At 34.2% G+C, this 19,860-nt stretch overlaps 7 protein-coding genes across 9 annotated transcripts in view; 3 read left to right on the top strand and 4 right to left on the bottom strand.

Annotated features, from left to right (window-relative positions):
* Positions 1–4,459, bottom strand: part of LOC126756342 (uncharacterized) — a 315,110-nt gene extending 310,651 nt beyond the window's left edge. Inside the window, exons 1-2 of one of the 2 annotated variants that reach the window (XM_050469324.1) lie at positions 4,158–4,459; positions 1,724–2,153 (exon numbers count right to left, since the gene is read on the bottom strand). In XM_050469324.1, the coding sequence (XP_050325281.1) occupies positions 1,724–1,749 (26 nt within the window). In that variant the 5' untranslated portion in view covers positions 1,750–2,153; positions 4,158–4,459. The remainder of the gene's footprint in view (positions 1–1,723; positions 2,154–4,157) is intronic. The other variant, XM_050469325.1, reaches the window with a different exon arrangement.
* A 325-nt stretch (positions 4,460–4,784) lies between these two features.
* Positions 4,785–5,987, top strand: LOC126755313 (PSME3-interacting protein). Its single transcript, XM_050467786.1, has 4 exons — positions 4,785–4,995; positions 5,066–5,164; positions 5,223–5,383; positions 5,455–5,987. The coding sequence occupies exons 1-4, from the start codon at positions 4,899–4,901 to the stop codon at positions 5,842–5,844; spliced, it is 747 nt and encodes a 248-aa protein (XP_050323743.1). The 5' UTR covers positions 4,785–4,898; the 3' UTR covers positions 5,845–5,987.
* Positions 5,988–6,163: 176 nt separating this feature from the next.
* Positions 6,164–8,520, bottom strand: LOC126755312 (nucleolar GTP-binding protein 2). The gene is made up of 3 exons (XM_050467785.1): positions 8,182–8,520; positions 7,449–8,127; positions 6,164–7,381 (listed from the first exon to the last, which is right to left on the bottom strand). The coding sequence occupies exons 1-3, from the start codon at positions 8,389–8,391 to the stop codon at positions 6,246–6,248; spliced, it is 2,025 nt and encodes a 674-aa protein (XP_050323742.1). The 5' UTR covers positions 8,392–8,520; the 3' UTR covers positions 6,164–6,245.
* A 409-nt stretch (positions 8,521–8,929) lies between these two features.
* On the top strand, positions 8,930–14,500 carry LOC126756650 (E3 ubiquitin-protein ligase SH3RF1). Of its 2 annotated transcripts, none has more exons than XM_050469868.1 (7): positions 8,930–9,660; positions 9,741–9,849; positions 10,657–12,138; positions 12,208–12,946; positions 13,079–13,297; positions 13,360–13,683; positions 13,742–14,500. In XM_050469868.1, exons 1-7 carry the CDS (start codon positions 9,547–9,549, stop codon positions 13,914–13,916), a joined length of 3,162 nt encoding a protein of 1,053 aa, XP_050325825.1. In that variant the 5' UTR covers positions 8,930–9,546; the 3' UTR covers positions 13,917–14,500. The 2 variants fall into 2 exon arrangements, with proteins under 2 accessions (XP_050325825.1, XP_050325826.1); XM_050469869.1 differs by lacking the exon at positions 8,930–9,660 and adding an exon at positions 9,939–10,020 and having other exon boundaries at positions 9,818–9,849.
* A 1,727-nt stretch (positions 14,501–16,227) lies between these two features.
* Positions 16,228–16,815, bottom strand: LOC126756654 (uncharacterized). Its single transcript, XM_050469874.1, has 2 exons — positions 16,668–16,815; positions 16,228–16,486 (listed from the first exon to the last, which is right to left on the bottom strand). The coding sequence occupies exons 1-2, from the start codon at positions 16,712–16,714 to the stop codon at positions 16,366–16,368; spliced, it is 168 nt and encodes a 55-aa protein (XP_050325831.1). The 5' UTR covers positions 16,715–16,815; the 3' UTR covers positions 16,228–16,365.
* A 255-nt stretch (positions 16,816–17,070) lies between these two features.
* LOC126756653 (uncharacterized) lies at positions 17,071–17,601 on the top strand. Its single transcript, XM_050469873.1, has 2 exons — positions 17,071–17,318; positions 17,380–17,601. The coding sequence occupies exons 1-2, from the start codon at positions 17,220–17,222 to the stop codon at positions 17,488–17,490; spliced, it is 210 nt and encodes a 69-aa protein (XP_050325830.1). The 5' UTR covers positions 17,071–17,219; the 3' UTR covers positions 17,491–17,601.
* Positions 17,602–17,732: 131 nt separating this feature from the next.
* LOC126756652 (ras-related protein Rab-4B) lies at positions 17,733–19,749 on the bottom strand. Its single transcript, XM_050469872.1, has 4 exons — positions 19,384–19,749; positions 19,184–19,264; positions 18,587–18,919; positions 17,733–18,529 (listed from the first exon to the last, which is right to left on the bottom strand). The coding sequence occupies exons 1-4, from the start codon at positions 19,397–19,399 to the stop codon at positions 18,318–18,320; spliced, it is 642 nt and encodes a 213-aa protein (XP_050325829.1). The 5' UTR covers positions 19,400–19,749; the 3' UTR covers positions 17,733–18,317.
* Between the last annotated feature and the right edge of the window lie 111 nt (positions 19,750–19,860).

The raw sequence follows: 19,860 nt of genomic DNA, 5'->3' as shown, positions 1-19,860 counted from the left end.
GTTTACTTTTTATCATTACAAACAATACCACACCCGCTCGTTTTTACAAATATGGACATACATATGTATGTACATATGTGTGTACGAATACAATGCTGCCTTTTATACACATATGTATATATAAGTAATATGTGTGTATTGATGCAGTTCTCTGTACAATTTCCCTTCTCTGCTTCGCACCTTCAACCCGCTTCCGTTTGATTCAATACTGCACTCTTTGTGTGCCATGCAATTGCATTCAAAGACAAACTTATATACATGTAGGCATGTACTTATGTATGTACATATGTATATTTCTGATAACTAAAACAAGCGTGCAATCGAAAAAGCACAAAACAATTGACAGTGAAGTTAGATAAAATAAACAATAGTGCTCCGACAACGGACGCAATAGAGAAAAAACTTCTCCTTTCCATTTATTATTATCTTTCTTTGTTTACGCATAGTACCATATGCGCATAAGTTAATGCGTTTGCAACTCCGTTTTCTTAGCTATCGCTATGTACGAAATGGCAGCGCGGAAAGCAAATTGATGGCGTAAAAGTCAACATTTTCATTATAAATATGTAATTTAATGTGTGTAAGAAGCAATTTTGAACTTTGCGGTAGATGGAGATTGATTGCGTTCAGAAATAATTAATGCATATTAAATATTAATGCAAATAAGCAATAATAATAATATTAATTGGAATTCTTCGGCTTCCATATCAATCTTCAAAGGACGTTGATTAAAATATTAATGCTATATATACATACATACCTATATTCATAAGTATGTTTATATATACATATTAGCAGATATTTTTGCGAATTCATGGAAAACACCGGAAAAGGTTAGTTAATGTTTACTTCCTTATCAACTTCCTTATCAATATTGCCCCTGACAAAAATAAAATAACTAAACAATAGATGTAAACCAAGAAAAAAACTTTAAGTTCGACTGCACCGAAACTATAATACCCCTCACACGTGCTTTTTATAAGATAAAAGGGTTTAAATCGATCTTTATCTTAATATTGAGCGTTCAGCTTGTATGACTGCTTTATGAAGATTTGAACAATATGTTCGGAAATTGAAGCGTTTCCATGAACCATAATTTATGTGAAATCTCGGAAGATGTGTTCTCAAACGAAAATTTTTTTTATACAAATACTTGATTTTGATCTTTAGTTTATGGCAGCTATTCAAAATTAAAGAGCGATACCTCAAAACATAAAAATATATATCTATTATAGGATATCCCAAGTTTCCTTCAGGGTAAAAATAAATAAATGACAAATACATACATATGTATAAAATGTAAGAAATAATCCACTTTTTCAAACACAAATCAACTCGAAAATTGAGTTATTTTTTCACGGTAGCATTATCTAGTAAATTATTTGCAAAATTATGATTGTTTGTCATTACTGGAACCATTTTTATAATTGTGTTATTGTTGTATAATTTCATTATTCTTTATTTATACTTAATGTGTCAATCAATTCAAGGTTCTCTCTAAAATAAATTGTAGAAAGGTTAATAATATATACATATAATATACAACTGAACGTATGAGACATGCAAATACCACATTAAATTTATTTATTTTTTATTTTTTAGGCATATGTATATCATTAATGTTCTGAAACGAATACAAATAATTTTCTTTCAACACACACGTAAAAACACATGGAGATATGTAATAACGTTTTAAGTCGTAAATTATTTTACTTAAACTTACCTCTTTTTGATTGACGGGTCTTCCATAGGTTTTCAAGCTAATGACGAAAATTCCGATTGCAATAGAATTAGTTATAATTATTTGGGAGAATACATAGATTTATAATTCTCTCACTTTAAGTCACTTTTCACAAACTATTGTAAATATGTGTGTATATTATTTTTTAATTTGAACGAAATCACTTCATGATTAAACACTGCTTCAATGTTTAAATACTAAACAAATCATTTATTTATCACTTTGATATTTTAGGTCGAAACCAATTTTATTTTAATTATAACACATTATTCACAGTTTGATAAACTTTTTGCACTGAATTCTGAAAGTTGTTTACTTCGAATTATTTAGGCGGCTTTCCGATTCTTTAGGTTGTTTCGCCATTCGATTTGTTAGATTATATAGTGTAAAAAACGGAAAACGTGAACGAAAGCTATAAAAATATAATAAAATAACATATATTTAAATTTTACACAAGTTTGCAATTTAAGGTACAAGCATATATGTAACATATTTTCCTTTTTTTCAACATTTAAATTTTGCACAAGCTTACGAGATGAGGGTGCCATGCATATATTTCACTTTTTCGAATTCTTTCAATTTTTGATATTTCTTAAGCATGCACATGTTTTTACATACAAAATATATGCCCACACATTTTCTATTTCATTATACTTCAATACATTTGCACAACTTTTAAAATTAATGCAGACTTTTTTAATTAATTGATTGATTTTTACATACTAGCTCACATTTTGTTATGTGAAGCTCTTGCTATGTAACCCGCACAGAATAATTTCTATCATAGTTCATATACACAGTTGTATATATTATATTTGTGCTTATATAGAAGGATTTTCGACATACATACATACATAGGTAGACTCGTTTTAAAGAAATTTTACTATTTTTTTAAATTGTCTTAATTGGAAACACATACGACCTTTAAACTTTATATGTATATATAAACTAAATATGTATATACATAAGCAACTGTTCTAATATTACTGTAAACACTATAATTTATTACATATTAATACAAAAATGAAATCATCATGCACAGGTCACCATCGGTGAGTGATTCCAGATGAGTTTTCTAATAGCAAAGCTTTATTTGCCGCCAACCCTCCTTTTCACCGACACTATCTTAATGCGTATACATAAGTATGTACATTTTTATATACCTACTTTAATAAACTAAAACAAGTACCTATACAAAATTTTATCAACACAAACTTTTGAAATATACAAACTATCTGCATTTTGCGCATAGTTATTGTGCTTTTTATGATCACGATTGTTCTCATTTCTGCCAACGCGCAACCAGTCTGCCTACCCCAGCCAGCCCCTATACCATACCCATGCGAATCAATGTGTTACCGTAAGACTATGTCTTTTCTCATATTTCTTCTTTTCTGATCTGCTTCATGAGCAGGTTTCAAGCGCCGTTGCTGTTAGTTTGGGACTATATGAATGCTTGCGCGCTTGCCCACCTCGAAAATACTGACAGCAGAAATATTAAGAGATATGTAGGTATGTATGTAAAAACATAAAAAGGTAGGGAGGAAATATGCACTTAAAAAACTGGTCCCCGAAATCTAAACGAGTGTATAAGAAACACTGGTGGGCAAAATTTTTGGTACACCCACTCAATTACACTCAATAAATACATATATTAAAAAAAAAAAAATAAAAACTAAGAACTTTCTGAAATTACCCTGCACATATGAATGCAACTATATAAACGGATTATATATCCGATAGTATTGATTTGAACTTAATAACGTTAAAATATGCACTTTTAGATAATTAGCTGTACAATACAATCGTAACAGACGTTGTACTTTGTGAGCAACCGACTTAAATTCTTTTCAGTAATTACTGTGCAAGTACAAACTAATTATATGAACAATTTACGCCGGCGACTTAACATGTACACATATTAATAATGCCACACACGAACATGAAATAGAAATCAAATCTCCAGCAACAAAAAATTGGCTGACAAAAGCAACACGGTACGCAGGACAGCTAGCAATTCGCACAGATCACCTAACAGCACGCAGCAAAAACGACAAAGTTGAACTTTTGACTCTTTTTTTCTCTCTCTCTTTCTTTTCTCGTTTATGTTTGTCTGCGCACCTTTTTCGTAGCTTCGATTTTGCTTTATCCACATTCGTTTTTAACACTTTGCACATTTATCTTTCCCCAGCACTCATTTCTGCATTAATAATTTCTTATTTAATTTAACACAAACTCTCTGCACTTGCGCGTCTTCCTTTTCCTTCTTTCGTAGCTCGTTTCTTTGGTTTTACTTTATTCATTCTATGATCTTTCATATTTTTGATATGCACTTATATTATCTATTCATTTTTCACGCTATTAGAAATTTTTCTTGTAATGAAAACTTTCATATTTTACATAAACTCGCCTTTACCTTACTAATTTGTATACACGCTATCATTTCCCCAACGAAGAAATGAAGTTTTTCATACATTTCTCACTTTCCGTTCATCAAACAATCTTCGACATCCAACAAGTGGCGGCCATATTTGCTTTTTTGTGCTCACAGATCACAACCGATCAATATTCCTTATTGCTGTTTTTGTATGTAAATACCGATTACTGTAGCTGTACTACAGTGGGCACTGTGTTCAATGTGTAGCGTCCATATACCGCACTTTCAAATCCACTTCACGAATTTTACGAACGTATGATTCTCCCAACGACCGAATGAATACTGGCAAACACTGGCCAATAAATGCAATTGGATTAAAAATCACCGAACAATTTCGTATTGGGTACACAGTGTTGCATTTGTATTGCACAAAAATTATACATCTATGAAATCAGATATGAATGATATTAGAAATAAGTCGCTACAGAAAAATACTGCGCTATTTCTAAATTAATTGGCTATGGATTTTTTGTTTATATTTGTGAGATTTTATATAATTATTAAGAGAAGTTCAGAAATACATTCATTTATCGTTGCTCTCTCTCCAATTGTTTAGCAGTGAACGCAGGCAGACCTATATTGTGGATAAGATTTTGACGTTTATCTCCAACTCTACGTCAAATAATCTTTTGATATTTCTTGCATGTTTGCAATAAAGTGATCTTTATAAAATCTGCTGCGAACAACATTTAATTTGATAATAAAATTACTGCATGGACCATGAGTTCGGGTTTTGTGACAGAATCTGAAGCGGTAGAAGCACGCAAACGACGCCAAGAGGAATGGGAAAAAGTTCGCACGCCAGACCAGCCTTTGGGTATGCACAATGCAAAAATGCAAAACTTATAAAAAAAAAAATGCCTTTAATTTTAAATAATTAAACTTAGAACGTCCTGAGGAACCATATGACGGGCGTTCACTTTTCGAGCGCTTAAAGGAACAGAAAATGAAAAAAGACTTGGAATATGAGGAAGCTCACAAATTAAGTTAGTGCAAAATAAACGCCATATAAATTAAAGTTAATTAAATTTTTAATAAATTTAGAAAACTTAATACGTGGTCTAGATGACGATGAAGTACAGTTCCTTGAGTTAGTCGACCAAAACAAAATTGATGCTGAAAAGAAACAAATTCAAGAAGAACGAAAGGAACTGCAAGAATTCCGAGACCGTGTAGCAACGTTACAGGAGGAAACTGCTGATAAAGTAATTATATACATTATTTACCGTTATATATATTAGCAGCACTTAACTTTATTCAAAATTTATTTATTTAGAAACTTCAGTCGGAAATTAAAACCGGAAAGCTTGCGAAACTGTCAACAACTACAACTGCCGCAAGACCTTCGCAAAAGTCTTTACTTGGACTTGGTATTAAGCGAAAAAATGGTGAAATCGCTGGTTCTTCAAATCCAAAAATAGGCAAAGATTCAACTACAACCAACACTACTAAACTTAGCACATTAACAAGCATTAATACAGATAAATTTGACAAAGGACAGCTAAAGTGTGTCGCGATATTACCAGGCATTGGACCCTACACTGAGTCCAGTGATTCTGAACTAAGTAGTGGCAGCGAAGAAGAGCCGGAAAATGACATTAGTGCCAAGTACGATTTGATGGGACGTAAAAAGCAAAAGAAGAAGAATTGCCAAGATGATGATTGATTACAATATTTTAGACTTAAGTAGTAAGAGTATCTTTAATCTGGTTTATATGATCAATTGCGTTATACATACTTATGCAAATTCTATACCCACTACAAATTTATATTTGCCGTTATAACATATTTAATGAATCCACACATAAATTTGGGTGTTTTTCTTCTGTGCAAACAGGAACAACGTGTTCATTCCAAGCGTAAAAGCCTAGTCTGGACTAGCAATCGCTTGTTGTATACGAAAATTTTGAAAATATTATTTTTCCAGCAACAGTAATATAAGGAAGAAGAGTAATTAATCCAAATATGAAAGTAATAAACCAATATTCATGATATAAATAAAATTTATTTTGGATTTTGAAGGTTTTAACAATATGTTGGAGGAGTAACATTCACATTTTATTTACATCATGGCTCATGTTTCTTATTTCTATTCCGATTTTTCACATTGGATACTTCGTAGAAATTAGTGCCAATCTTTTTGCGTTTCAAGCTTCGCTCTAAAGCACGTTTTTCTTTGGCGGTTAAACGTTTTTTAGCTGCAGGTTGTTTGCCTTCATTATCACTTTCTTCGCCAACATCAGGCTCCACTTTGAACTTTCCAGAAGCTGTTATCGCCACACTTGCCTTACGCTTAATGTTGGCTTTCTTGTGGACGACACGTCCCAGATTTTCAACATATTCGTCTTCAGAGTAGAATTCACTGGCGCCATCGCTCGACTCTTCTTCGTCTTCGGGATTTTGTAAACGCTGCTTTTTACGCTCCAAACGCTCGGCTTTCTGTTTTTCCAGTAATTCTACATCAATTTTGTCCAACTCGCGTACGTCATCAGCTTCAAATTCAATACCAACTTTAATTTTGCGGAAATCTTGCAGCTGTTTGAACTCTCTCGCCTTCTTAACTGACTCACTTACAAATGTAGGCGCGTCAGATTTGGCATCATCACCGTCTTGTTCGGCTTGTCTAGAGTTTTCAGTTTCATTGGTGATTTGTGGCTTATCAACTTGGGAATGAGGCGTTTCATAACCTTCGGGTGCTACATAAAATGGTAACTTTCCACGTTGCCAGTCATTCAGTACCATACGTGAAGTCACCGTAATATCAGGTTCTCCGCCTTTCAATAATTTTCCAGATTTTTTAGCTAATTGCTCCAAAAAGTCCATTGACGAAGTCCAGCTCTCAACTTTATATGTTTTCTGTATATATTCCCTACGCACACGTTGTAAAACTGTATCAACATAGTCTTCAGGATTTGTGACCAATTCAACACGTACAACACCTTTCAAAACCTTTTCGGTGTCGGTTTCTGCCGAGGGATAAACCACACCAGGGCAATCGATGAGGAAAATACGTTTCATCAAAGTAATATACTGCCATACTTTTGTTTCTCCTGCGATGGGCGCTACATTGCACACTTTTTTGGAACGCAATGCATTAATAACGGAAGATTTGCCTACATTCGGATAACCAATGAAACCAACACTGATCTGCTTTTTGTCCATATGCAGTTTGCCTAGCTGGCGGAAAAGATTTATAAGTGCACCTATTGGAAAAAGACAAAATTATTACTTAGGAAACACATTTTTGTGATTGCACCTGTAAATACTAACCCTTGCCAAAAGGATGCTGCATTGACGCGTGGAAAGCAATCGTAGGATATTCCGCACTCAGTAAAGCCACCCAACGCTGGGTGACCCACACAGGCACCAAGTCGACTTTGTTCAAAATGAAGAACAAGTGTTTATGCGGTTTCTCTTTGCGTAGAAATTGTTCAATATATTTTGAACGTGTGCCCATGGGATCGCGAGCGTCAAGCACCTGAAGTAAAACGTCAGAAGCATCAACTACTTTGTGCAATTCATTCCATATACGACGACTCTGGCCCGCAGCAAATATCCAATCACGTTGTGCAGCTTTTTCGCCGGTCTCTTCACGAACCAAATCAACATCTTTGGTTTCATCATAATTCTCCGCCTGTAGTTCTGCGCTACGACTCAAGTCTTCCAAATCGCGAACTTTTAAATTTACACGCTTTCGTTGTTTTTTAGGGCCAAAAGTGGTATCGAAACTTTCCGTATCCAATAAATGAACGCGTTTATACTTGCTTGTCTCATTAAGCAGTGTTATAGGCAACTGCGACGGCTTCATTATAACTTGATATGGATCTTTAACTGCTTTGCCAATCTCATCTTGAAACTTTTGCAGCGCATTTTGTGATATAACTCTGGAGTTACTAAACCATTTTGGTGAGGGTTCCACTCGCGCCATGGTGCCAGATGGCAAACGTCCCTATGAAGAATATATTAGCTAATTTATTAAGAAAATATAGATCATTTTGTTTACCTGGAATGGTGCTGGCGTTATAATTTTTCCTCTGCGATCACGCTTTGCCTTGAAATTGCGATACATTTGCAGTCGTTTAATTGTTGCCTGTGTTCGAGGATTGGCTACTCCTTTCAGGCCAGATTTGGGCCGCTCTGGATTCATGGAGTGATTGGAGTGGTTAAAGCCTTGCTTTCGCGGCGGCCCAGTTGCACTTCGAACTTTCGGCATGTTGTTTTATTTTGTTTATTAAACTTTTGCGAAAATATGTATTTCTGAAACGTTTAGTTTGGAATATAAACAAAAAAATAAATAGCGCACCAAAAACACAAACACGACACAGCGTGTGTAATATTTGAAAGGAAAATTTTAGGTTATGTTTTGATCGCAGCTGTTTTTGAATCTTTTGTACTTTGGAGACTTTTCCCAATTCCCTTTTACCAGATACAACGTAAACAGAAACCAGTGATGCAAGAAATATGGTGCTTTCTAAATGTTTGTAATTTACATTCGCGACATGAATTCATACCAGAGAATGTATAATATTATATGTTCTCTGCATGAATTCATACTTTCAATAAATTTTTTTTTTAATTTTCACTAAAATAATTTTTGTTACTTTGTTGTCGTCTTTATCATGTTTATTTAATTGCATTTGTCACCTCATTAAAATATACAATGTGCATTTGGTTCGAATTTTCATATGAAAGAGCTTTCATTGAACATACCACAATTTGCATAAATTCCAATAGTTTTCCTATTTGACATTTGCAGTAAATATCATCATGGCTTGAGAACTTAATTTTTCTTATTAGATTAAAGAGAAAATGCATTTTAAATAAGAAATTTAGTGAAATAGTAAAATAGATGTAGTTAAAGCAGAAATTAGTGTATTTGCATATAGTTTCTTTTGAATTGGTTCGAATCGGAAGCAAAGCAATAAGCTACCAAAGTTGGCTTTAGTAATTTCACAAGTGTGTGTATTTTCCGCCCATTCACTTGACTCGGTTGTCGCGGAATGCATTTGCTCAATATGTGTATATACATATGTATCTTTATTGGGCGATTTGTGAAGTGCTAGGTGTCAAACGAAAACAGCAATAACATCAAACGCAACGAACTTGTCGAGCATTACCAGAATTGAGTTGTATTAGCGGTGATCATTACTCAGTTAAGGCATTGGAATGGAATGTGCTGCGATCAGTTAGATTTAGTGTATCGAAATGTATTTAAACCTACTATCCTTGAATTAGTAGCATACATACATATGTAAATGTATGCACATAAAAAATAAAGTAAAACATATTTGTAAAATATGAAATTATCTTAAAGTTTTAAATAAATGATATAAGCATAATTTAAAAACATTAACAAATAGTGCCTAAAATGGATGAACATACACTAAATGATTTGTTGGAGTGTTCTGTGTGTTTAGAACGTTTGGATACTTCATCGAAGGTGTTACCCTGCCAACATACATTTTGTCGGAAATGCTTAGAGGTAACATGCATTTGTCGAATTTGCCTCAGTATTACATATGCATGTAAAAATGATTTTATATCGTTGTTTGAAATTCGCAGGTGATCGTGTCCAGTCGACAAGAGCTGCGATGTCCGGAATGTCGTGTGTTAGTTGAAGTAAAAATAGATGATTTACCACCAAACGTACTCTTAATGCGGATACTAGAAGGTGGGTTTATACATACATGCATGCATATCATTAAATTCTTTTAATATACATATAAATATATGCACATTTTGTAAATTATGTTTGTAAAGGTGCTTATTTTAGTATGAGGGCCACAAGAGTTGCTCAATATCTGCGCGATGAAATCAACCCACACACGACAGAATTACTTTGGTAACAACAACTAATAAGCATGCATGTAAAGAAATTTGTTTATTTAATATCTGCCTTATATTCGATGTGCTCAGTTGAAGTACATACATATATTTATACCCTGTACAGTGCTTGTTGTTTATTTGTTAAAATATCTACAACTTTGGAGACTTTATATTACTGCCCAAACAAATGCTATTATATCCCTAGAATTTTTTTTAGGACGAACCACTATAGCATATAGCTGCCATACAAACTGAACTATCAAAATTAAGCTATTGTATGAATTTTTTTGTTTTGTGAAGGGTATACTAGCAACGATGCAACCGAAATTAATGTGTTTTTGTCTATATTTTTCACTAGTGTACTTATAAAGTAATAGAAAGCTATCTGGCATATGCATACGCATAATAAATATGAATGATTATTGCACAGTAATAATTATTTACTAAATAAAATCCATTCACCATTTATGATATAACTATGCAAATATAGCAATACTCTTTTTACTGCAATCTCGTATATAAGATTTATACATAATTATGTTTGTGCGTGCAATGATTTTATATTATTTTTTTAAATCATGTTATTAATAAATGATTGTGAATTGAACTGTCAAATATAAAAAAATATAATTTTTCATTTCGTTAACTGTAGGCATGAAAAATGCAGCCGCTATTAAGACACAACAACAGCAAAAGTCGCACACCTGCAAATCCAGCCCGGATATACGAAATGTCACCGACTATGAGCAGCAGCAACAACACACAACAATTGAACATACACAAATCCAACAGCAACAGTTACTGCCAGTCAGTAACAGCATAAATGGTGGTGCCCAACAGCTCCCACAACAATTTATACAACAACGACGTTGTTTATTGCCACACGCTTACGCACTTTATGATTTTGAATCATCTGAACCGTCCGATTTGCATTTTAAGAAAGGCGATTTGGTGTTGCTAAAGCGCAAAATCGACAGTAATTGGTACGTGGGACAGCTTAATAACGGCAACGGGTTCATTTCTGAGGGTACTTTCCCCATAAATCACGTGCAAGTTGTTGTGCCATTGCCAACACCGCAATGTATTGCATTATATGATTTTAAAATGCCGCCGAATGAGGAGCAGGGCTGTCTTACATTCAAAAAGGGCACCATTATACATGTTTTGCGGCGCGTTGATCACAATTGGGCAGAGGGTTGTATTGGCAGTTCAATTGGTATTTTCCCTATCGCCTTTGTTGAATTGAATGCACTTGCCAAACAGGTGCTCGAAGCAACTTACCTGGTTACCAATATGTCAACGGCAATGACGACTGCACCGCCGACTATAGACATAGCCGCATTGGCCGCCAACTATTCTGCATCAACTACGAGCAGCGGGAAGCAAATAATGCCGCACCAGCTACGAAATCCCCCGCCAATGCCACAAATCGATACCAATAATAGCGAATCAACAACTTCATCAGCTTCAGCCTCGAATTCCTCATCAAGCGCTACTAGCCCGCAATCGGTTAGCACTACAACAACAACTACGGCGTCAAATAGTGGTATGGCTTGTGTCGGCATCAACAGTGGCGTAAACTCAACATCGATGCCCAGCAGTCCTAATCAGTCACTGCCTGCCTCACCGCAGCATGAAAGTTCCAACCTCAATATCGTCAGTGGGTCCAGCTCAGTACGCTTCCGCGATAAACGTGAAAAGCGTCATTCTCTAAATGCTCTCCTCTCAGCTGGCAACTTGCACACAGGATTGGGCACAGGCGCAACACTAAGCATACTGCAATCGAATCGTCATTCAGCGGAAATTTTAAGCGTACCCACAGAAACAAATTCACCAGATATTGTGCGGCATGCTTCGTGCGACGGTAGTGGAGAAGTACAAGAGGGCATTAATGCTGCGAACGTAGCGGTGCCGCAAAGCACGATCGCACGAGAACAGCAGCAGCAGCAACAACAAATACACACCCAACAGATGCAACAAAAGCAGCAACTGCCGCCGCAGCACACGCAACAACGCGTGAATGTTTTGAAAACCAGTGTTGTGCAACAGCATATACCACCGAGTTTACCTTGGGGTTATCTCGCACTTTATCCATACAAACCACGGAAAAGCGATGAACTGGAATTAAAAAAAGGTAAATATTTCCGTTTGGCTGCTGCAAATATTTCCTTTTTACTTATTTTCAACACTTTTTCTATTCCAGGTTGTGTTTACATCGTAATCGAGCGCTGTCTGGATGGCTGGTTCAAGGGTAAGAACTGGCAAGATATTACCGGCGTTTTTCCGGGTAATTATGTGACGCCACTACGAAGCCGCGATCAACAACAATTGATGCATCAATGGAAGTATGTACCGCTGCAGAGCTCACCACACCTCAATCAAACCACTATTAAACCCGGATCAAATCTGGTGCCAATTGTCCAGTCACCGCCTGCTGTGACTTCAACAACACAGCGAATACACAGTCTGCATCAACCGCCTGATTTGCCGCCTCGTCAAGTGAGCAGCGCATTGCCAGCCTCATCGGTTTGGACCAAACCGCTCGGTCATACGGTCGAGGCGTTTTTCAATCGTTATAGTAAGGCGCATGATACCACAAAAGAGCAAAACGTCAAAGAGAAGGATAGTGGCAAGCAAAAGGAAAACATGCCAAATACAGCCACGCCAACAGCTTCTTCCTCCACCACATCCAGTGCGGTGCAGTTAATGAAGCGCTTGGCGCACATCAAATCACGTTCGAAATCTCCGAGTAGTGCAATCGCACGTCAGCAACAGAAAAGTCCGCACACCCAATCCGCACATGACTCGTCAACTACAACGACAGTTGATGATTCCTCCATTCATAATATGAGCAAAAATTCTGTATGCAACGCCGCACAGAAAAACAACACACACTTCGCATCAGCTCATACACACGCACAATTGCATCCAGTACATGTGCGGTAAGTTGCCATTATACCTCAATATCATTGTTTTTGTCAACAATTTTAGTTATTGACATTTGAATAACAACACAGATTCTAAATAAAATTTAATATTAATAAAAATAATAATTAATATAATTTTCGACACAGCTCTGGCTCCTGTCCTAGCCAATTGTTACAGAATCTACCAAATGACCCAACAGCGCTTGCTACAGCTGCTGCAAATACATCTGCAATGGCGCAAATTCAAGAGAATATGCACAAGACACAGCAACAACAACAAGCACAAATGCAACAAATCGCAGCACAAGGTGTGGGCTATGGATCGCAGCAGTTGAGAGGACCAAAAGAACGTCCACACTTACAAAAGTAAAGAATCGCTGTCATATTTATTCATTTTATTTATTTATTGTTTTTTCTTTTGCTTTCAGCGCACGACAATCTATGGATAATGCTACCTTGCGTAGCATTTACAATTCATCGGTTCCACAACAACAACAGCAACAATTGGTTTCTAACACACCTAAAAATGCTGGCGAACAACAGCAAATAATTCCTACAAACATAATAACTACAAATCACCGCAAATCGCACAGTTTAGATGCAGCAGCCGCTTTATCTACTTCCAACAATGATTATGGCGCTGTGAGCGGTAGCAATAGTGGGCAGACCGCATTGCTTGCGCCATGCAATATAACAGCAGCCGCTGTGGCGGCAAGTGCGACTACCAAGTCAACACAGTGCTCACGCGAAAGGTACATAGAACTACTTGTCGTTGTTTTTTACAAATATATAATGTATATATTTTTACAGCCGTTTCAGGTGTGTAGTTCCATATCCACCTAATAGTGAAATAGAGCTGGAATTACAAGTAGGCGATATAATTTATGTGCAACGTCGTCAGAAAAATGGTTGGTATAAGGGCACGCATGCGCGCACCAATAAGACAGGTCTGTTTCCAGCATCATTCGTTGAACCAGATCTATAAATTAGCAAAAGTAAAATGAGAAACTAATTAGAGTGTAAGTTTGTTAAAATTAGGGTTAAAGTCAAGGTTATTCGAATTAAGAGTGTAAGAATCGAAATGTCACTGAGTTTATTTTTCGGTAAATTGTTGTACGGAAAGTTAGTGAGCAATTATGGTGGTTTAGAAAGTTTAAAGTTAACACCCACAATGTTATGCTTTCACAGCCAATATGTAAAGTTTAAAGCGAAGTGCTCTAATCGATACGTAATAATCGATAGCAGTAATTTTGTTTTACATTTTTCTTATTTTAATTTTTTTCTTATTATACCCCAGTTATTTTATAGCTAAGTGTATTGCAAAAATATTAACTGCATTAATGAAACACCGAACTTGTTTAGACATATACATACATATTTTAGTTAAATTTCCTTCAAAAATTTGTAGTTAATCGCTGGTCGACGACCACAGATTTTTTCATAGTTTTAGGTTTGTTAAACAAATTATTTTTAAAACTTTTTGAAAGTTAATTATTATAGCGTTAGCTACACACATTGGATATAATCAAAAATACATGCATATATAAATATAAGGTGACTGACTGAGAAGTTGAGCTTATTGTAATAATTTCTAATTTTCTGTTTGTAAAAGACATACATGCGTTCTCTTGATGTTGTTGATTTTTAGTCAATGGAGCGAAGTATTTTTTTGTAGTAGAAGTAATTGAAGTGTAATGGCGAATTAAAAATCTAAATAAATTTTTTACTACAAAATTATTTTCATACATATGCATATTATTTTTGTAAAAATAATTGTAAACAAAAATATTTTTCTTGAAACCGAAAAAAAAGTTAAATAGCTTATAAATAATAATATATTACATGCATAAGTAACTAATGAATCTGATTAGAATAACTAAATACGCATATTTTTGAAGCACATAGTACATACCTATAAAACAAAGTACATTTATTAAATGTGAGGTTATGTTAGTCCACATTAATATTGAATTCGCACAATTTTCGTTAGAAATAAGCAGAAATTGAACAAAATGTAAGTTAAATATTATTAAACGAATGATCGTTTAAGCAATTTACTACAGATTTGATACAATAATTTGAAAAAGCAAAGTCATATATGCGCTGGAACTTGTTTAATCAAATAGCATGTAACGCCTAAAGCGGTAATACAGTGTGAACAAATCGTTTTGTACTTTAAAGATGTAACACTCTCGAATCAGAAAGTATCCTGCCATTTTTTATACTTTTTTACTATGTAATTTTATACAAACTAATACATACATTCATAATACATACTTGTGTATATATACGAATACAAATGTTTTTACACCACTTATAAGCTTAAATACGACTTTTAAGTAAAATAGTTAATTAGAGTTTTTATTATCGATTTTCCTTATGTGGGAAAATAAAAGATTTACTAACAAACAACGTTGTTTCATTTGACCATGGTCAAGCTTTGTCTTCTCAATAGTATTCCTAACGGCTAGAACTGTAGATCAATAAAAAAATAATATATAAGAAAATTCCATATAATGACTTGAATCTGATCTGCTGATATATGATATTGTTGTTGAATTGGCAAAAAATATTCCCTAAGTAATATCCAGGACAATCCTTGGTCGTTTAAAAATAAGGTTCCGTTTCGGATTCTTAGACCCGACTGTAATAAAAACTTCTTTAGATAATGCCTGTTGCCATAAAAGAGGAACTTCTTGGGGAGAAACCAACGTGTGCAAAATTTCTGATCGATATCACAAAAACTGAGAAAAGTGGCTAAATCGACTCTGCGCATTACGTTGATCATTCATTATATTTATATAACTTATAGCGTCTTCGCCGTTTATTGTTGTTGTTCTAACGCCGTTTCTTTTTCGGTGCTACAAACATCTTGGTAAACTTAATATTCCCTATTCAAACACCCAGCAGAATATTGGAATTTATCAATATGCTGGAGTCCTTGTGATTTAGGAGAGAGCACAATAGACCTATGGTCGCGGTGCATTCCTCATTTATTAATCAAATCTAATCTAATTCAAGTACTATAGCAGACGCTTCCCTCATAGATAAATAATAATATATCTCGAGTAAATTTGTCTCAAATCATAAGCGTAAACTGCCTTACGTTCCTTACCGCCGCATATTTTTTAGTTTGAAAAACAAATTGTGTGTAATTGTAGCAGAACCCTTCATTTTGTTGTTTTATAAACAACAACATCGGCTTATACTTCAACCTTATTTTTATGAACATTTACGTTTAATTTGGCTCAGTACATAAACGGCTTAAGCAAGTCAATAGCAACAAACAAGGCAAATGTGCTGTACTTCACTAAAACTTCCACACTACTTTATTTTCGAACACATTAAGTGTATAATGTAAGTTACTTTAGATTTATGAACAACATAAGGATAGAGCGAAAAATGTAAATGTTCTCCCAATCGCATCAAACAATTTATTCGGATTTGTCAAATTTCGTGTTGTAGATTGGCATGTATTGCAGCACCAATTTCCAATCTGTCAGGTAGAGTAAAGCAAGCCCCGCTGCGCCACCAAATCCTGCCGCCGATGAGACGCTGAAAAAGTAATGGTAGAACTATTACTTATTGCCTTATACAAAAATTATTTGCTATTTTATTAAACTTATATTCGCTTATTGATTATGCAATGTTTAGACAAATCTTGCTTGCTGCACAAATTACATTTTTGGGCAAACATTGTAATTGCATAGGAAAAAGCACTTATAACATAACTTACAAGGAAGTGGCGATTTCAGCATGCTTTTTGCCAAATGGGATTCTCATTTTTGTTAAAATTGGATTTGCACAAGCCAAGAAGAACTATAAAATTTAGATCACGAAAATCTTTGACTGATCAGACGTAAGACGTAATGTCATCGATAAAATGATTAGCACCAATTGTGAATTTCAGTGTTGTAAACGGTGGCAATATTATTAACAATAATACCTAAATTGTGGTATGAAAATAATTAATTAGTTTAGTTTCAACTGTTCTGTAGAACTTTTACAACATTGACACAAACTTTTTTCTTTTGAAATACAGGTACAAAATTAATTGTTATTTTATAAGTTATATTTGTTTTGTTTTGCTTGTCAAATACCATTTACTATCGTGATCTAGCGTCTTTATAGCAAACAGCTGAGAGGTGACAAATTTGTTATTCATAAAATTTAATCTTCCCTCCCCTTAAAATCAACTACATACAAATATACTAATTGAATTGACATAGGAAAAAGTACAAAAAATCACGTAGTACTGACAAATTTTTACATATATTACGGAAAGAAAATGTTTAAAACGTTCACCAATTTTGAATTCGCCATCATTGTCAGCGTTTTACCTGCTGCTTTTGTGTACCTATGGACGTTGATTGCCGGTGATTTAAACGTATGCTAGAAATGTAAATTTAAATACTTCAAAAAACTATTAAACACATGATTTTTTATAGAATTTCTCCGGAAGTCGTAAGAAGCTCTACAGCTACACGGCGAAAGATATGGTGAATTGTTATCAAAGTTACACTGGACACACAAATGGAGATGTTAAAAAAACTGACTAACTAGCAAACATTTTTTAGTTAAATACAGTATTTGTACAATTTTAGTATGTACCGCTTTGCACACATTTACACCGCTTTTGAAATATATACAAACTATTTTTAAAATCGAAACGTGGGTTATTATCATTCAGTTAAGGATTAGCAAACGACATAAATGGTATGATCTCGACGACACCAACCACAAATTATTAAATATAGTCTGAGAAGCCATATAAATTATGAATAGTTTCTAAACAAATTACTTGTATTAAGGTTTGGTCATGATTTTAATTTCGTTTATTCATGAAGATTTTGTATAATTTGTTGTATTTACAAAAAAGATTACTTAATTATCTATTTCCTTAACATTATGCAATTATATATGCGAATAATGTGTAAAATATCATAACAAATTAATATTTAAAACCAAGCATTGTCGCGAGACACCTAATTTTTAATAAATCCGGTAATCAATGCAATCGAATTTTGTACAAATTTTTAAAACAGGCAAGTAACGCACTTTTCAAATAAGGAATGAATGTTGATTTAATTGTTAAAATATAAAAAATATACCACAATCGAAATTACAACAATGAGCATTTACATATATAATCCGATATTATTTATACTTTTTGCTTAGTCTAATTGCAATACATATATGTACATTTCGAATACGTACATACATATTACAATTTTATATAACTACACCGAATGTCTATATTGCGTATACCTGCCGCCATATCAGATTCGCTTTTCACATTTTTTTGTTTACTTTTACAGACTCTACACATAATAAAGTTTTAATATGAGATTATAGAAATAAATATACGACGTGCTCCGCCATCCAATTAGACACGACAACCACAGTCTGGTTTACTAATGCTTCGCTGTCTTGTTTGCAGATTTCGTAGCGCGGCACCACCATATTGAATGCCACTGCCTATACGTTCAGGGTCTAATTCACCACTTTCGATCTTTGCTAATATAGTTTTGGAACATTTCAAAAAAGCCTCTTCAACATTTTCTCCTGTTTTAGCGCTTGTCTCCAGGAATATTAGTTCTGTAAATCAAACAACATTAATATATTACGACATTTAAATATATTAGTTTTATATACCATTTTCCTGTGCAAAAGTACTTGCTTCCAAGAATGTAACATCGCGCTCATCTTCCAAGTCTTTTTTATTGCCCACCAAAAGTATAACAATATTCGGACTGGCTAAGGTGCGTGCATCGTTCAACCAATTGCTGAGAGCATTAAAGGAATCACGCGATGTTGTGTCATACACCAGCAGAGCTCCAGCGGCACCACGATAGTACGAACGTGTTACCGATCGAAAACGTTCTTGTCCCGCTGTATCCCATATTTGCAGCTTTACTGATTTACCACCAACATTCACAATACGTGAACCAAATTCAACACCAATCGTATGGGAGCTGTCATCTTTAACTGGAATTATTACAACATTTAGCAACTTTCTATAAAATATCATATATATGTATATGTAAATTTAAACAAAAAAATTAATCACTTGTTTTTTTCCAAAATACGTAATGCTTACATATTGGATTGTATATATATGTACATGTAAATGTGCGTACATACATATATACATGCATAGTGGATAATTGCAGGTAATTATTTATACTAATGTTACTTCGCACATTTCACATTTATATTGGAAAACACTTGCGAAGCATTGGCAAAACTTACACTTATTCTCGATGAAGTGATGTAGCAAACAGCTTTTGCCACTTCCTGCACTGCCAATTATTAAGAATTTGAAAAGATAATCTGCAACACAGGTAAATTAACCATTGTAAATACTTATTTATGTATACAACACACACAGATACTTTATTCAAGTATACGTATGAACTTCACAATTAGTAATTCAATGCCAAACAACATACCATAAGATTCAGACATTCTGTTTTTCGTTTAGCCTGTTATTTTTATTTTTATACTAATATTTTTATTTCCAATTTTGCACACAAAAACTGTCACGTTATGCTTTTTTTCTTCCTATTGTTGTCTCTTGCATGTGTTAATAACTTCGATTAAACAACTACGTTGCAACTACAGTGCATGCAACTATATCATAGTTCTAGTTATATGATAATGGCTGAGTTACTATCACATTTAAACAAATAGAAATTTATTAACAACTAGATTTGTATGGTAATTGTATATGTACTAAATAATAATGCCAATATTTATGAAATAACAAACGAAGCTTTTCTTCACACAAAAACTTGTTAATGTTGCAGTAAAACTAATTCGTTGGAGACTTTATCGCTTTTACACTGACATTTTACAAAAGTCTACGAAAAACGATAGTTCACAATAAATGCTGTTGCTGAGAAAAGCGAAATATTTCAGGGTTAAAT

This window comes from Bactrocera neohumeralis, chromosome 4, assembly GCF_024586455.1.
Source record: "Bactrocera neohumeralis isolate Rockhampton chromosome 4, APGP_CSIRO_Bneo_wtdbg2-racon-allhic-juicebox.fasta_v2, whole genome shotgun sequence".
In the NCBI taxonomy this organism is placed as follows: Eukaryota; Metazoa; Arthropoda; class Insecta; order Diptera; family Tephritidae; genus Bactrocera; species Bactrocera neohumeralis.
The sequence above is the reverse complement of the archived record's forward strand: the minus strand, read 5'-3'. Positions and strand labels throughout refer to the sequence as shown.

Coding starts and splice junctions, on each gene's coding strand:
- LOC126756652 (XM_050469872.1), bottom strand. Junction 18,920..19,183: donor TCACTTCATCGAGAATAAGT/GTAAGTTTTGCC, acceptor TAATAATTCCAG/TTAAAGATGACAGCTCCCAT. Junction 18,530..18,586: donor TACTTTTGCACAGGAAAATG/GTATATAAAACT, acceptor TTTGATTTACAG/AACTAATATTCCTGGAGACA.
- LOC126756653 (XM_050469873.1), top strand. CDS start 17,220: ATGTTTAAAACGTTCACCAATTTTGAATTCGCCATCATTGTCAGCGTT. Junction 17,319..17,379: donor TGATTGCCGGTGATTTAAAC/GTATGCTAGAAA, acceptor GATTTTTTATAG/AATTTCTCCGGAAGTCGTAA.
- LOC126755312 (XM_050467785.1), bottom strand. CDS start 8,391: ATGCCGAAAGTTCGAAGTGCAACTGGGCCGCCGCGAAAGCAAGGCTTT. Junction 8,128..8,181: donor TAACGCCAGCACCATTCCAG/GTAAACAAAATG, acceptor TATTCTTCATAG/GGACGTTTGCCATCTGGCAC. Junction 7,382..7,448: donor GCAGCATCCTTTTGGCAAGG/GTTAGTATTTAC, acceptor TTTTTCCAATAG/GTGCACTTATAAATCTTTTC.
- LOC126755313 (XM_050467786.1), top strand. CDS start 4,899: ATGAGTTCGGGTTTTGTGACAGAATCTGAAGCGGTAGAAGCACGCAAA. Junction 4,996..5,065: donor CACGCCAGACCAGCCTTTGG/GTATGCACAATG, acceptor AATTAAACTTAG/AACGTCCTGAGGAACCATAT. Junction 5,384..5,454: donor AGGAGGAAACTGCTGATAAA/GTAATTATATAC, acceptor TTATTTATTTAG/AAACTTCAGTCGGAAATTAA.
- LOC126756650 (XM_050469868.1), top strand. CDS start 9,547: ATGGATGAACATACACTAAATGATTTGTTGGAGTGTTCTGTGTGTTTA. Junction 9,661..9,740: donor TTTGTCGGAAATGCTTAGAG/GTAACATGCATT, acceptor TGAAATTCGCAG/GTGATCGTGTCCAGTCGACA. Junction 13,298..13,359: donor GAACGTCCACACTTACAAAA/GTAAAGAATCGC, acceptor TTTTGCTTTCAG/CGCACGACAATCTATGGATA.
- LOC126756654 (XM_050469874.1), bottom strand. CDS start 16,714: ATGAGAATCCCATTTGGCAAAAAGCATGCTGAAATCGCCACTTCCTT. Junction 16,487..16,667: donor GCTGAAATCGCCACTTCCTT/GTAAGTTATGTT, acceptor TTACTTTTTCAG/CGTCTCATCGGCGGCAGGAT.